The sequence below is a fragment of the Myotis nattereri genome, assembly GCF_964212035.1.
Source record: "Myotis nattereri genome assembly, chromosome: 3".
NCBI lineage: Eukaryota > Metazoa > Chordata > Mammalia > Chiroptera > Vespertilionidae > Myotis > Myotis nattereri.
This window is the reverse complement of record NC_138077.1, coordinates 212,264,892-212,279,061: the sequence shown is the minus strand read 5'-3', so window position 1 is coordinate 212,279,061 and position 14,170 is coordinate 212,264,892. Positions and strand designations below refer to the sequence as shown.

The following is a 14,170-nucleotide window of genomic DNA, read 5'->3' as shown; positions in this document are numbered from 1 at the left end:
CTCTAGTCCTCTAGTTTCTGGTAATTAAGCAATTTAATTCTAAACAATCCATAAGTAAAGGAAGAAATTACATAAAAAATTTTCATATTTTAACAGAATGAAAATGAAGAACAAATCAAAATTTGTGGTAAAATCAGTTATCTAAGATCCTACTTTAGAAAGCTAGGGTGAAATTGATCAAAATACCCTCCCAATAGAAAAGAAATACTAATAAGACTAGAGATCAATGGAATAGAAAACAGAAAGAGAAAAATCAATGAAACCAAATGGTAGCTACCTGACAAGATCAATAATGTTGATAAACCTCTATTTAGATTAAGAGGAAACGAATAAGCAATGTCAGGATGAAAAAAGGTCAAAATTATAGATACTACAGACATTGAAAATAAAATAAAGGAATAAATTTAAATTGTTAGCAATTTGATAATTCAGATAAAATAAACAAAACATTTAAAAGACACAGATCAACATATTACCCGACTGGCACATGAAGAAATGTACAATCTGAATAGGCTTATGTCTATTTGTAATTCTAAACTTCACATAAAAAAATAGTCCCAGTTGGTTTCACTGTGAAACAATCAAACATTTAACAAAGGAAAATATCAATCCCTTACAAACTTTTTAAGAAAAAAGAGGAAAAACTTCCCAACTAATTTTTTGAAATTAATTACTCTGATGTCAAAACTAGACAAAGATACTACAAAGAAAGATTATAGCTCAATATCCATCATAAACACAAATGTAAGTTTTTAACAAAATATAAGCAAATTAAATCCAATAGTACATAACAACCAAGCAGGTTTCATCCTAGGAATGCATAGTTTGTTTAACATTTGAAATGAATAGATATAGTTCACCAAATTAACAAAATAAGGTATAAGAAGAAAAAATAGTACCTGACAAAATTCAACACCCACTGATGATCAAAACCACAACAAATGTAGATATAAAAGGGAACATTCTCAATTTGGTTAAAAAACAACAAAAAAGAAAAAACCCTACACTGCACTTAACAGTGAATGACATTGTTCTCTCCCTAAGACTAAAAAGAAGGCAAAGATGTGTCCACTCTTATCATTTCTTCCCAGCATTGTACTGGAAGTCCAACAAGTGCAAAAAAGCGCAAAAAAGCAAGAGGCGAAACTGCCTTCACCTGCAGATGACATGACTGTGTACGGAAAATCCTAAGGAACCAATAGGAAGCTCCTAGTCTTCCGTAGGGGTGTTGGGAACGTTTTGCATCTTGATCACTGTCAAAGTTTCTTTGGTATAAACCTCTGAAAAAACTCATCAAATGGTATGCTTACAGAGCAGTTTGGTATACATAAATTACACCCCAGAAAGTTATTTTTAAAATTACACACTAAAAATCTCTTATGTGAATAAAACAAAACAAAAACAACAACAACAAAAATCCCAAACATCTGGGAGTCAAAATAAATAATCTAGAGGAGCTTATATTTAAAAATAGGTCCATATAATATCCGTCATAAAGAACTGACAGTTCAAAAATTTTTAACTAGTGACTGCAGTTTAAAAAATGGAGTATTTAAATGCACTTATATTCAAACAGTCCTACTGGGTGTTGCACACACTCTAATGTGGCCATGCTGCAATTTTCACATATTTTAAATTTTTAAAATTTAAAATACCCTGGGGAATAGGAAATAGACACAGGTTTATTATAAACTGATAAATGCCTAATCGTGTTTTGATTCTGAGAAAATAATAAATACTTCTCCCATGACAATGTATCTCTTTAATTTATTACTTAACATAATTCAAAACTTCCATTACTCCAAGGAAGTCAAAATAAACATTAACTTCTCACAAGATTTTTCCATTCACTACTTTTCAATAAAGCAAGTACCTACAACTAAAACTCTCTAGGACAACAATGAAATACAAGAAGCCACTAAACTTTTTCACTCGTCACAAATGTGCACAAAATGCTGTTCTTTAGTGGCTGAATGCATTTGTTTTGCATAACTCAAGATACCCGAGCCATGGGCCCCGCGGGGTGGGGGGGGTCTTGACAAGAAGAATTTCAAAAGATGGGAAGGCAGTTTCACAGAAATAAAAACGCACAAAACCAAAACCCCTCTGGCAATTATTAAGAAAACTTCAGAAGAAACTTGATACAAAGGACCAGGGGCAAAAATAGCTCAAATTATTTCTGTGTAGAAGAATGTTCTTCTACAAACTGTACAGGGTTTGGAGTAGAAAGGGACTAAATCTGATAAATTCATGAAAGTGCCAAAAATATATTTAATTAAAAATGGTAACATCTTCATTATTCAAAATTCAACTGATCAGCATAATAATGAAAGGAGAATTTTTTCATAATGCTTTTATACAAAAAAACTGAACCGGCAGCAAGCTCATATCCAAGAGTTACTTTGAACATACGTACAATTTTAGGGCATTTTGAATTCACAGACATTTATAGCCACTGTTCGCAGTATCACCAGTCTCTGAGTCTCAGTTTCCTCATTTATGGAATAATCTCCAGGGTTCCTCTGGTTCTATCACTATATGTTCAGAATAATGCTTCTTTATAAAAACAAAACCCTAAGTATCAAACAGGTGAGAAAGTAAAAAATCGTTCAGCCCAGCCAGCGTGGCTCAGTGGTTGAGCGTTGACCTATGAACCAGGAGGTCACGGTTCAATTCCCGGTCAGGGCACATGCCCGGGTTGCAGGCTCGATCCCCCATGTGAGGCATGCAGGAGGCAGCCGATCCATGATTCTCTCTCATCACTGATGTTTCTATCTCTCTCTCCCTCTCCTTTCCTCTCTGCAGTCAATAAAAATATTTTTTTTAAAAATTGTTTAGTTATTTAGGATATAGCATATCCCAAGCAAGATAATTCAATCTTCAACATACAAAAAAATACCATAATGTTTTGTAATATCCCAGAAACACAATTAGACCAGAAATAAAAATCATGCATCATATACCATATATTCAGATACCTACATGCTTCCTTAAAAGCAGGCTATTTATGCCCTCGCCAGTTTGGCTCTGTGGAGAGAGCACTGGCCCTTGGAATGAAGGGTTCTGGGTTCAATTCCAGTCAAGGGCATGTACCCCAGCCCTGATTAGGGCTCATTTGAGAGGCAATCAATTGGTGTCTCTCTCTCACATCAATGTTTCTCTCTGTGTCTCTCCCTCTTCCTTCTATTCTCTCTAAAAAAATCAATGGAAAAATATCCTCAGGTGAGGATTAACAACAACAACAAAACCAAGCTGTATAGTAGAACTGGAAAACTGGGTTATTTTTTACCCTCCATTCCAAACTTTTGGGTTCAACAAGTCATCTGGCATTTCTAAGCCTCGGATGTTTATTTAGAAATTGGAACAGATGATCTCCTAAGTCCCCAACTACAGGGACCTCTAAAAAAAAAACAAAAAAAGGTGCTTAAATTACATTTAGTTATCAGAAGAGTTGCTCCCAGCCTCATGCTAATATCCTCTGTAAATATATATACGACCATTCTAGACTATTTTTTAATGTACCAAAAACCCATAAAGATTCATTACTACTTCTTCAGATTTAATGATTTCACATTAGTGACCACATAGAGAAGAACTATTTCAAGAAACTTTAAAATACATTAAGTTTCCCGAACAACTCTGTAGGATATCATCTAAAGTCCAAAAGAAGTATCCTAAAAAGTAAACTGGTCTGAAGAGCCACGTTGTTTGCAGCAGTGAGTTCTGCCTGAGCTGCTGTGCGCATGACGAAGCTAAGTCAGGTGACTCATCACAGTGAGATGTCATGCAACCACCTCAGTACCTTTAGGCTCATGTGTTACGTTTTATTTTAGATTTTTTCAGATTACTATTTTTAAAAACTTAATTTTGTTTTATAATTATGTGGAATATTTACATGGTTCCAAAGTCAAACCTACAAAAAACAAATGTGTTCAAAGAAGTCTAGCTTCTCCAGTCCTTCCATGCACTTTGAATACAGGGTCTGAGACACAGAAACCCAGAGCTGACCACAGAACAGCATGGCCCCTGGATTCAAATCTAGAGTGTATAACCGTGGATCATGGCTTAAGGGCTCTAAGCTATCTCCTCGTGTCTACAATGTTTACACCAATACTTGAGAGGGGGTACTGTGAGGAGGAAGCAAGATCATCTATGCACAGTATTCAGCTTTGTGAGCTCTCAGCCAAGACTGACCGCTAGCCCTAGGCTCTCGTTCAAGCTCACCACAGTCCTGGAGCTCAGGCACATGAACCTAGAGATGCCCTATCCCTGGCCCGAGGCCAGTGGAGTTCGATGGCCAAGACCACAGCTCATGTTTCAATCCCAGTACTCACTCCTAAGATCCCAGGCTCCTCCATGTTCCATGCTCATCACATATGCCCTCCAGTCAGCACACGGAAAGAGCATTCTTCCCACCCAGGGCAGCCTCAGAAGACTCACTGTGTTCAGCGCATTGAGAGTGGTGTCATCCCGAGATGCAGCAACACAGCCATCCTCGGTGGAGCCTCCGTCACACATGCCTGCAAACGCCGCCATGCTCCTGGGAAGACAGGAAGGGAAGACATCAGTACAGAGATGTTAACCCTCAATTATCAGAGTGCATGTCCAGCCGACCAAATTCCACTCTTACACGCATGGTAAGCCAGAGTTCTCAGTCCCATACAATTCACCTCCATTCACTTAGGAAGAAAAGTGTTCCTTTTACTCATGTCCAGCTGTGTTATTCTTCCCATGCTTCATCAGTTCTCAGATTTTAATTTCCAGAGCATGAATAATCTAAAACTATATGCCACAACAATTGCCTAGAATACAATCGTTTGAAAGAAAAGTCCCCAGAAAACATAAAATTAAATCCACTGAAACTTGACTTAATTCCTTCCATTCTATACATCAAGTACTTTTAGGTGAATTAAAAGTAAAAAAGAGATAAAATAAGTCATTCCCTCTGCCACAGCATCCTCATCTCCACTGTACGCCTCCAGCACAGCACTGCTGACCACCAAGCAGCTGGAGCTGAAACTCAGTTGCCTGGCCTTGTTTTAGCATTTTTGTTGCACAGGTGAGGCTGCAGTGAATCCACGAAATCACTGCAGACAAAGGAAGGCTCTCTGCCTGCACTGCAAGTGTCAGGGACAGATTTAAACTTCTCTTTTGTAGCTTAGGCATTTGTTTGTTAGCAAGTTCTTATATAGATAAGCCACAAAAACACACGTTTAGGCCTGGCACCGATGAACAGCCATAAAGTTGAGAACTCTGTGATGGGATTTAAAGATGGCTGGAATGACCCAATTGCTCATTGTATTGAGGAGTTTGACAATAGCATGTATGGCTTTAGATGATTTCCTTCTGAAGAGTTCCAAACTCGGATGTGGGACAAAGAGGGTAAGAAAAAAGTGACTTTACCATGGTAAAACAGGGCGCTGATTACAGAGGGTATAACAAAACTGAAGTCAGAGAATGCCCAATATATAAATAAAATGTCGGGGGACAGGAGAAAGTTTATTACCTACTAATCAATTCAGATTGCCTAATCCAGAAAGCAGGATGGAGTGAATTCCTCTCACCTTGCTGCCCTCAAGTACATGAGGAGGTCACAGTCATTAACTCCAGGCATCCAGACCAGCTCCTCATGTTGGGTCACAGTGTCACCATCTGGAGAAGGGAATGGCTGCAAATCGGGAAGCTTGGCCTGTAAGACAGGGATGGAAAAGTCACAACCCGGCCCTTCGAAGGGCTGCCGCCGGCAGGCCCTGGGCAGAGAGGCAGCAGCTCGCTGGGTCTCGAGGCATTACTGAATAACAGCAAAACCCTGCGCCACGGAAACCGCCTGCAGCACGTTTCCAGGTCGTTTCACACATGATATTTCACCATGGACTGCTTAATCTCTACTTTCTAAACCAGGGCAAGATCCAAAGATTGAAACAGAAATGGACATGTGTGAGTAAAAAATAAATCAAACAAAAAATGTCTCAGGAGCTTACAGTGCCGCCTTGATAAAGAAAGAAAAAACACACGCATTTCCAATATAACAAGTTTACAAAGAGACATCTACAAATAATGAAATCTCACCTTAGTCTATTTGCTCAAAAATTAAATGAGCTATCCTATTAAATTAATGCTCTTCTCAAGAGAGTCAATATGAGCCATGGTAAACATAAAAAGACACAGAATTGGAGTTACCATAAAAGCAGAGCTGCACTAAATGAAGGTGCAGGAATTAGACGAACAGTGGTTTCAGGACAGGATTGCGTGGGAAGGGGCAGGAAGGAACTTTCTGAGATGACAGAAATGTCTGTCTGGATACGAACTATCACAGTGGACTGAACAGAGTACATTAATATACAAACAGTTCACTGTACGTAAGCACAATAACATTTTTTAAAATATTTGAACATCAGTGCTCAACAACCAAGATTCTAAGTCAGCTCTAATGTAGAGACTCGAACACCTCGAGCGTTTTCTCATCCGCACTCTGCTGGGGCAAAGCAAACAGGTCCTACTGCACCCATCAAAGATCTATGAAAAGTCAACCACATGGAAGACACACATGCTCTTATTTTCTTAAAATTTGAACATGGACACATTAGTCTAATATTTTTAACTAAGAGCTGCAGTTTTAAAGCTCCAGTTCCACAGAACCTAGGCAAAAAATGTAAATGAATTAAGCAGGCTTAGAATAAGGCAACACTGTCCAACAGAAATAAAATGAGAGCCACATAATTCAGTTCAAATATTCTAGCATCCGCATTAAATAAACCACATCCCAATCTGAACCAGCTACATTCCAAGTGCTCAAAGCCACCTGTGGCAGTGGCGGTGGCTCTGGATTGGGCGTGCCAGTATGAGTGGGGAACCAGGGTGAAATGGAGAGAGCTGCCCATCCTGGGAATGCTGCCATTCAGGAACAAGAATCAGTATTTGCGCATTGTCCAATTTTTTCCAAAGTCCAAAATCTTGACTATTATGTGAAATGCTGGTGATTCAAGTTTTTAAAACAACTGTTTGCCAAAACACATCGGTAGGCCATGCAACTCTCAGGCCACCAGTCCGCAGCCTCTGCTTCATGGGCTTCGGCAGCTCTCCATGTGCACCGAGCACCGGCTTTCTCCAGACAAGGGTGCGCTTCTTTGATTTAGTGGCAACTTTCATGACACTTAACTGGGTACCATAATTAGTACTGCTTAATATACAGTGAATGCATTGAAATAAAATTGAAACACAATAGAAATTCCTATCAAAAGATCGTTAACATTTGTACTGAGCTCTGCTTCCCCAGTACCAGGTACAGTATCTAGTGGAATAGCTCTCCAATGATTATTTGTTAAATTAATTAAAAAGTACTACATTTGTGGGGGAGGACCAACCCCTCTAGAGAAAAATAGGCTAGAAAATATAATTAGTTTACAGAAAAGGAAATGCACGTGGCTCTTAATGGCAGGAAAAAATGGTCTACCTCGCTGAGAAGAGAAATATAAGTTAATGACAGTGAGATACCATTTTCATCTATCATGTTAACATAAATCTCAAAGTGTGACAATATACAAGGCTATGCTAAAATGAATGCAAAATGGTACCATCTCTATGGAGGGAAATTTTGTAATATTCTAAGAATTACATATGCACTTTTGCCCTCTAAGCCAGCCAGCCCCCTTTTAGGGATATAAACCAAAGATATGCTGGCAAAAAATATAAAAATGTATATGTACAGGCTATTTATTGCAGCATTACTTGTAATAGTAAATGACTGGAAGCAGCCCAAGTACCCATCAACAGGGGCTGCAGAAGGAACTGTTATGCCCACTCAGTGGGGTCCCATGAAGTGGAAAAGGACACGAGGGGGACTCTGCTGCTTTGGTAGGAGGTAAAGAAGAGGGTACAGATGTGTATACTATGCTACCATTTTTCTAGAACAGAAGGTGGAGGAATATAAATAAGAAGAAATCAGAACCTTAAATTTATCCATCAGCAAGGGAGGGAACATGGGGAGGAGACAGGGATAGAAGGTAGACTTTTGAACTTACTTTGTTTATATATTTGAGTTTGGAGCCATGTAAATACTTTACTAATTATAAAAACAAAATTAAGTTTAATAAACAATAATCCCTTAAAAACTCTAAAGCAAAGTGAAACAAATGCACCTAACTATGCATTGAGTTGGTTCCTCTTCAGGAACTATTTTAAGTAATTTAAAAATGTGTTATTTTGCCTATACAGCCCTAGTGGGGCATATTCTAAGGCCAAAAAAATTAACAGTAAGGTGATGGTTCAATCATATTATTTTTGTCAGTGTGACTACTGTTGTTATGAGCTGTTATATACGTATTACGGGATTAAAGCAAATATTTTTGTTGATGTCATTTAAAAATAAGATTTGAAACATGAGAAGATACAGATTTGGATGAAAGAAAAATAAAATTAATAAAAGGTCTATATAAAAATTTGAATTTGAATTAGAAGTATCAGAAAGAAGCCACGGTATATTTTATCTTTAAAAAAGAAGAAACTCGCCGAAACCGGTTTGGCTCAGTGGATAGAGCGTCGGCCTGCGGACTGAAAGGTCCCGGGTTCGATTCCGGTCAAGGGCATGTACCTGGGTTGTGGGCACTTCCCCAGTGGGGGATGTGCAGGAGGCGGCTGATCGATGTTTCTCTCTCATCGATGTTTCTAACTATCTCTCTCTTTTCCTCTCTGCAAAAAATCAATAAAATATATTAAAAAAAAAAAGAAGAAGAAGAAACTGGCTGGCCAGTGTGGTTCAATGGTTGAGCATCAACCTATGAACCAGAAGGTCACAATTCCCATTGAGGGCACATGCCCGGGTTGCAGGCTCAATCCCCAGTGTGGGGTGTGCTGGAGACAGCCAATCCATGATTCTCTCTCATCATTGATGTTTCTATCTATCTCTCCCTTTCCCTTCCTCTCTGAAATAAATAAAAAATATATTTAAAAAAAAGGAAACTGCTCATTTTTATTAGGTGTGACATATTTTGATTGTTTTGGGTTTTGTTTTTTTTGAAAGAGCTCTTATCTTTGGGATATTTACAAGTGAAGGATACAATTCTGGTTCATTTCAAAATAACAGTGGGAGAGGTGAGAAAACATAAATTAAGTAAGTTTTACTATACCATGTGTGAAAGCTCAGTAATATGAATTAAGGAGGTTTATTGTACTAATCGTTCCCTATTTTTGCATATGTCAATATTTTATCTTATAAAAAAGTTAAAAAATTTAAGAAGGCAAATGTTGCCAATTCATAAAAAGGTCCTCTAATATTTGATGCTTTGAAACATTTCTTTTTGGAAATAAACCATACAGAATACACTTAAAATCTGACATCTGATTTTAAATGAAAGTATACAAAAATCTAAGCATAGTAAATGTGTCATTTCCAAGGATTTAAGCATCTTTACTTAAAAACCATTTTTTCTGTTATGGTAGGGGGGAAAAAATCTGTAAAATAAAACTCTAGTACAATGATCTCAAGACACTGGAAACAAATGGAGGAAGGAAAAAATAGGTGTGAAATACAGTGGGAAGAGAGAGCAGAGAGAGGGAGATGTAATCGAGTGGTCCAGGCTAGGCCTGGATCTCTGGGTTAGAATGAAGGCACAGGACATACGGTGGAGATGGTAGTCAGCCCGACCTAAGAGACCACACCAAGAACAGGGTATACAGCAAGTCCTTTCATCAATGTCATTTCATTACAACATCGATGAGATGCCATAGGAACCTAACTCTCGTGTGGATCAGTCAGCCTATGGTAAACTCGATTTCATTATATGTCTTTTTCATAGTTGCAGAACCTATTAACAATGTTAAGTGAGGACTTACTGTGCCTGAACAAGGCAGACGTTAGGGGAGTGGCCTCTGGCAGCTTCTTCCTACCTGTCTCAGTAATAACCCTAGCTCTGGGATGAGAAGTTTCTTCTAGTAATTAGATGCCCCTTATCATTTCTGTGTTTTGGTTTTAATATTTCTTTACTTCTTATTAATTTCTTTCTCATTATAGAGTTAAAATAGGTTGTTAAAAAATATGCATCACATACAAGAAATACTCAAAACCAGACAGAAAAATGACTAACTAGGCAGATTACTAAAACCTCTATATCCTTATAAGGAGTTGCCTGTATAAGTTGCATGTCTCTAGTATGTGTGGGCCATAGTGACTAACTCCCCAACATCTATTCCAACTGAAATGACAATCATGCTAAACCTATTTCCCTCATGGTTTAGAAATGGACACGTGACCCAATCCATGCCAATGAGATGTGAGGACTAAGGGAGACCTGGGAGAATTTTCTTTGCTTCTAAGGGGAAGAGAAGGATGATTACTTTCTTACTCTCAACATTTGCTGTATTTCACTCATTGTGAGATCCACTGTTATTTTATGTGCATTTAGGAAGGAGACATGCTGCCCATGAAATTATAATTCTACCACAGCATGTACACTGAAGTCTGTCAGAGACAGTAAGATGTGAAGGAGAGAACAGCATCTTAGGATCAGTGAAATTCAGCTCCCAGCCTGCGGAGGAACCGCAGGGGACAGCCACGCACCAGAGTAGCCCCGAGAAGCAGGGCCTGGTCCTGTCTGCCCAGGGTGTGATGTATGTGGGACCATAAAGAGCCAAGGTCGGCCAGAGTTTTCTGCTCCTGCCCATCAAGCACCCTAACTGATAGAGAGATCAAGGAAAGAGATGGCAAACATGACACAGGGTCCTAGTCAAAGGAATGAAACATGAGAGGGCAGAGGTCACAACATGACAAGCTTCTGAGACAAGTATCCTAACCATCTTGACTCTTCTGAAGGAAAGAGCTTTGAAAAAGTTAAAATCAAAGTACTGTTAACTAAATGTTTATGGACGGGTGAATGAATAACAAAATATGGTCTATACATACAATGGACTATTCAGCCTTAGAAAGAATTCCGACACACGCTACAACATGGCTGTATACTGAAGACATGAAGCCCAGTGAAACGAGCCAGGCACAGTGACAAATACTGTGTGGTTCCACTGAGATGAGGTCGGTAGAGTAGGACATGTACACAGACAGAAAGTAGAATTGTGGATGCCAGGGGCTGAGGGACGGGAGAATGGGGCGTTAGTGTTTAGTGGGGACAGTTTCAGTTTGGGAAGATGAAAATTTTCTGGAAGTCGAATGTGGTAATGATTGCACAATATGAATGTACTTAATGCCACTTAATTGTACACTTAAAAAAATGGTTAGAATGACAAATTTTACATTATATATATTTTATCATAATTAAAAAATAAAAGTATGAGGTAATCTGGGGAGGGGGGACCTCTGCATTTATATAAAAATTCCTGTAGAGATAACAACAGTTCCAAGTTGCTGCTCAACAGCATAAAAGGGCCAGCAGAATAACAAGAAATAAAAAACCTATTAAAGAAGCTACTAAAATGCGCTTTACCTGATGGCTAGGACCCACACGAATTTCCCCCTGGGTACTGTTCAGCCTCCTGTCAGGAAAAGAGTAGATTTGGTTAACAAATATAGTTTTGACATAAATGTTCACATATTTTTCAAGGAAAGTAACTCACTTCAAATAAATGAAGTATAACTCAGGAAGAATCCACTATTTCTAATGCTGCCCTGAACTCCCCCACCGCACACATCTGTCTACCTTTTTCTCCTAAAAAGCCATTACTGCAGCCTCCTGTCATTCCTTTACCATCACGCTTCCACGCCTCAGAGGGAGGCGCATGCCTCCTGTATAACCCCAATAGATGCTTCTCTTTTCAATACATTTCAGGATGTCCTACAGTAAACCTTACTGAAATATAAACAAGATAACTTATGGTTCCTCGCGCACACACTGGATCATTCACTCATTCATATATTCGACAAATATTTATTAAGTACCAACCATAAGCCAGAAATTGTCTTAGGTGTTGGGGATAAAGCAATGAACAGAACGATGTCCTTGCCTTCTTGGAACTTACATTCTAATTCAGGTAGAAACAAGCAAACAAAAACAAATAAATAATAGGTCAGACGATGATAAGGGCCAAGGAATGAAGTAGATGATAAATGATGAACTATTTTTACAGTTATTTATACAGGACAGTCACAAAAGATCTTATTAATAAAGTGAAACTTGCCCTAGCCGGTTTGGCTCAGTGGATAGAGCGTCGGCCTGTGTACCAAAGGGTCCCAGGTTCGATTTCAGTGAAGGGCACACACCTTGGTTGCAGGCTCCTCCCCGGCCCAGGCCCTGGTTTGGGGCTTGTGCAGGAGGCAACCAATCAATGTGTTTCTCTCACATCCATGTTACTCTCTCTCTTTCCCTCTCTTCCACTCTCTCTAAAAACCAATGGAAAATATCCTTGGGTGAGGATTTAAAAAAGCCAAACACAAAATAAAGTAAAACTTGAGCAGAGATGAAAAAGATGGGAGGGAATGAGCCCGGCAGGTCTTTGAGGTGGAAGGGCTTGCCTCATTCTTCGTTGTTGTTGTTGTTGTTACATAAATTAACTCATTTGTTACAGGCCATCAATGTTTCAAATTGTGGCGCTTCCCCTGGTCTCTGCATTCCTTGTCTCCGGAGGCAGACTTCCCTGGTAGGCAGAGGGGCTGGTGTGGTGCAGGCACCGCCAGCTGCTGTTTCCATGCAGGAGCCACAGTGCCAGGTCCCCCAGCTCCTCTCATCTTGGTTTCGCCACAGGAGTAAGTGTCCTTGGCATTCTGGTTCATGTCAATTCTCCTCACCATCTTCCTGAGGGAGGCGCCATATGGGCCCCATATTTACCAACGATGTGGACCTTCTTGGTGCGGTCACCACAGCCAGGGCTATGCCATTCTTACTGCACTTGCAAGGCCCACCCTCCCTTGCTCCAAACCTAACCATCCAAGTTCCTTTTAAAAGCCACTGTTCCCAATAAGCCTTTCTGGATGTCCTCCCCATTTCACTTCACACTCCCACAGAAGTGTAGGGAGCCTTCCCCTCTCCACCCCTTTATGGAATATTCGCTGAGTATCTTCTCTTGTCCCAGGCCTGGCACAGGCCACTTACTGGGTGCACCGCGGAGAAAAAGAAATACAGTCCGGGCCCTCCCAGAGCTCGCAGTTCCCAGTTGCCCGTGTGTGACACCAGGAGCCCTCCTGTGCCAGCGACCGGCCTCTGTGGGTTACAGTCACCATGAGCGGGCCAGTGCCAGGGGAAGGCGTTAGACAGCGGGGCTGCTAGTGCACTTCTGCCTGCGTGAGCTGAAGAGCAGGGTCAGGCAGCAAAGGCCCGGGGAGGAAGCACAGTCTCTCGTTTTTAAATGTGGATTTGATAGGTTCACTGTTATGTTTGAAGTTGTTACAGTGAATGGAAAACACTTTTATTTCCTTCAGAGGCCTTGGGTCCAGCACTCCCTTCTTTAGTCCAATTTTTCTCATGAAGAGTCGTATTTTGGCAATGGTGGCCAGTAGATATGGCAAAGGAGAGACAAGTAACAAAAAGATGTGTGGCCCAGTACTCATGGGCTGATGACCCACCTACCAGGGGAGGTAGCGTTTATCCATGAGCACAAAACATGTCAGAAGAAACAGAGTATAAAATTGATATGGGGAGTGGCCAGAATTAGGCAGGCTTCAGGAAAGGGGGTGGGGGGGCACGAGGCTGCAAAGGCCGCAGGCGAGAGGGAGGGATGTGGTGGGAAGAAAACGTGCATGAAGTGCTGGCTTTAAAATGTAAGCCCCATCTTACATTTTAGTGTCTTCAGCAGGCAAATGACACGCTGGGAAACAGAAGCTAGAAGATAGATTGTTCAGGACGGTATGTGGAAGAACCCATAGGCCAGAAGGCTGTTTTAATCACCAACTGCTTTAAGGAAAACAAGCAGCAGCGTTACCAATTTCCCTTCTGACTTATCTCTTCATTTCGTAATCGTAACTAGCTATGAGCAAAACTAGCTGCCAAAGCTCTCCCCTTTATTTCTAAATACTTCGCAAATGCTTGCTTGCCTTCATGTAAGTTGAGCCAAAATGTATCATCTCAGAAAGCTTCAGCCACAGCCCATCTAGCAATCTGTACCCACAGCTCAACTCTCAGGTTGTTCTAAAACGCCTGTGTCATGCCAAGCTTCTCAAGGGGTCACTTATGAAAGCATTTCCTGTTACTGCTACATACACTGCTAAGGCCTTCAGAATTCTAAGACAAAC

General features: G+C 40.1%; 1 protein-coding gene across 1 annotated transcript in view; it reads right to left on the bottom strand.

Annotated features, from left to right (window-relative positions):
* Positions 1–14,170, bottom strand: part of RERE (arginine-glutamic acid dipeptide repeats) — a 398,085-nt gene that overhangs the window by 107,355 nt on the left and 276,560 nt on the right. The window contains exons 8-10 of the mRNA XM_081087056.1: positions 11,433–11,481; positions 5,565–5,689; positions 4,441–4,540 (exon numbers count right to left, since the gene is read on the bottom strand). Of these exons, the coding sequence (XP_080943182.1) occupies positions 4,441–4,540; positions 5,565–5,689; positions 11,433–11,481 (274 nt within the window). The remainder of the gene's footprint in view (positions 1–4,440; positions 4,541–5,564; positions 5,690–11,432; positions 11,482–14,170) is intronic.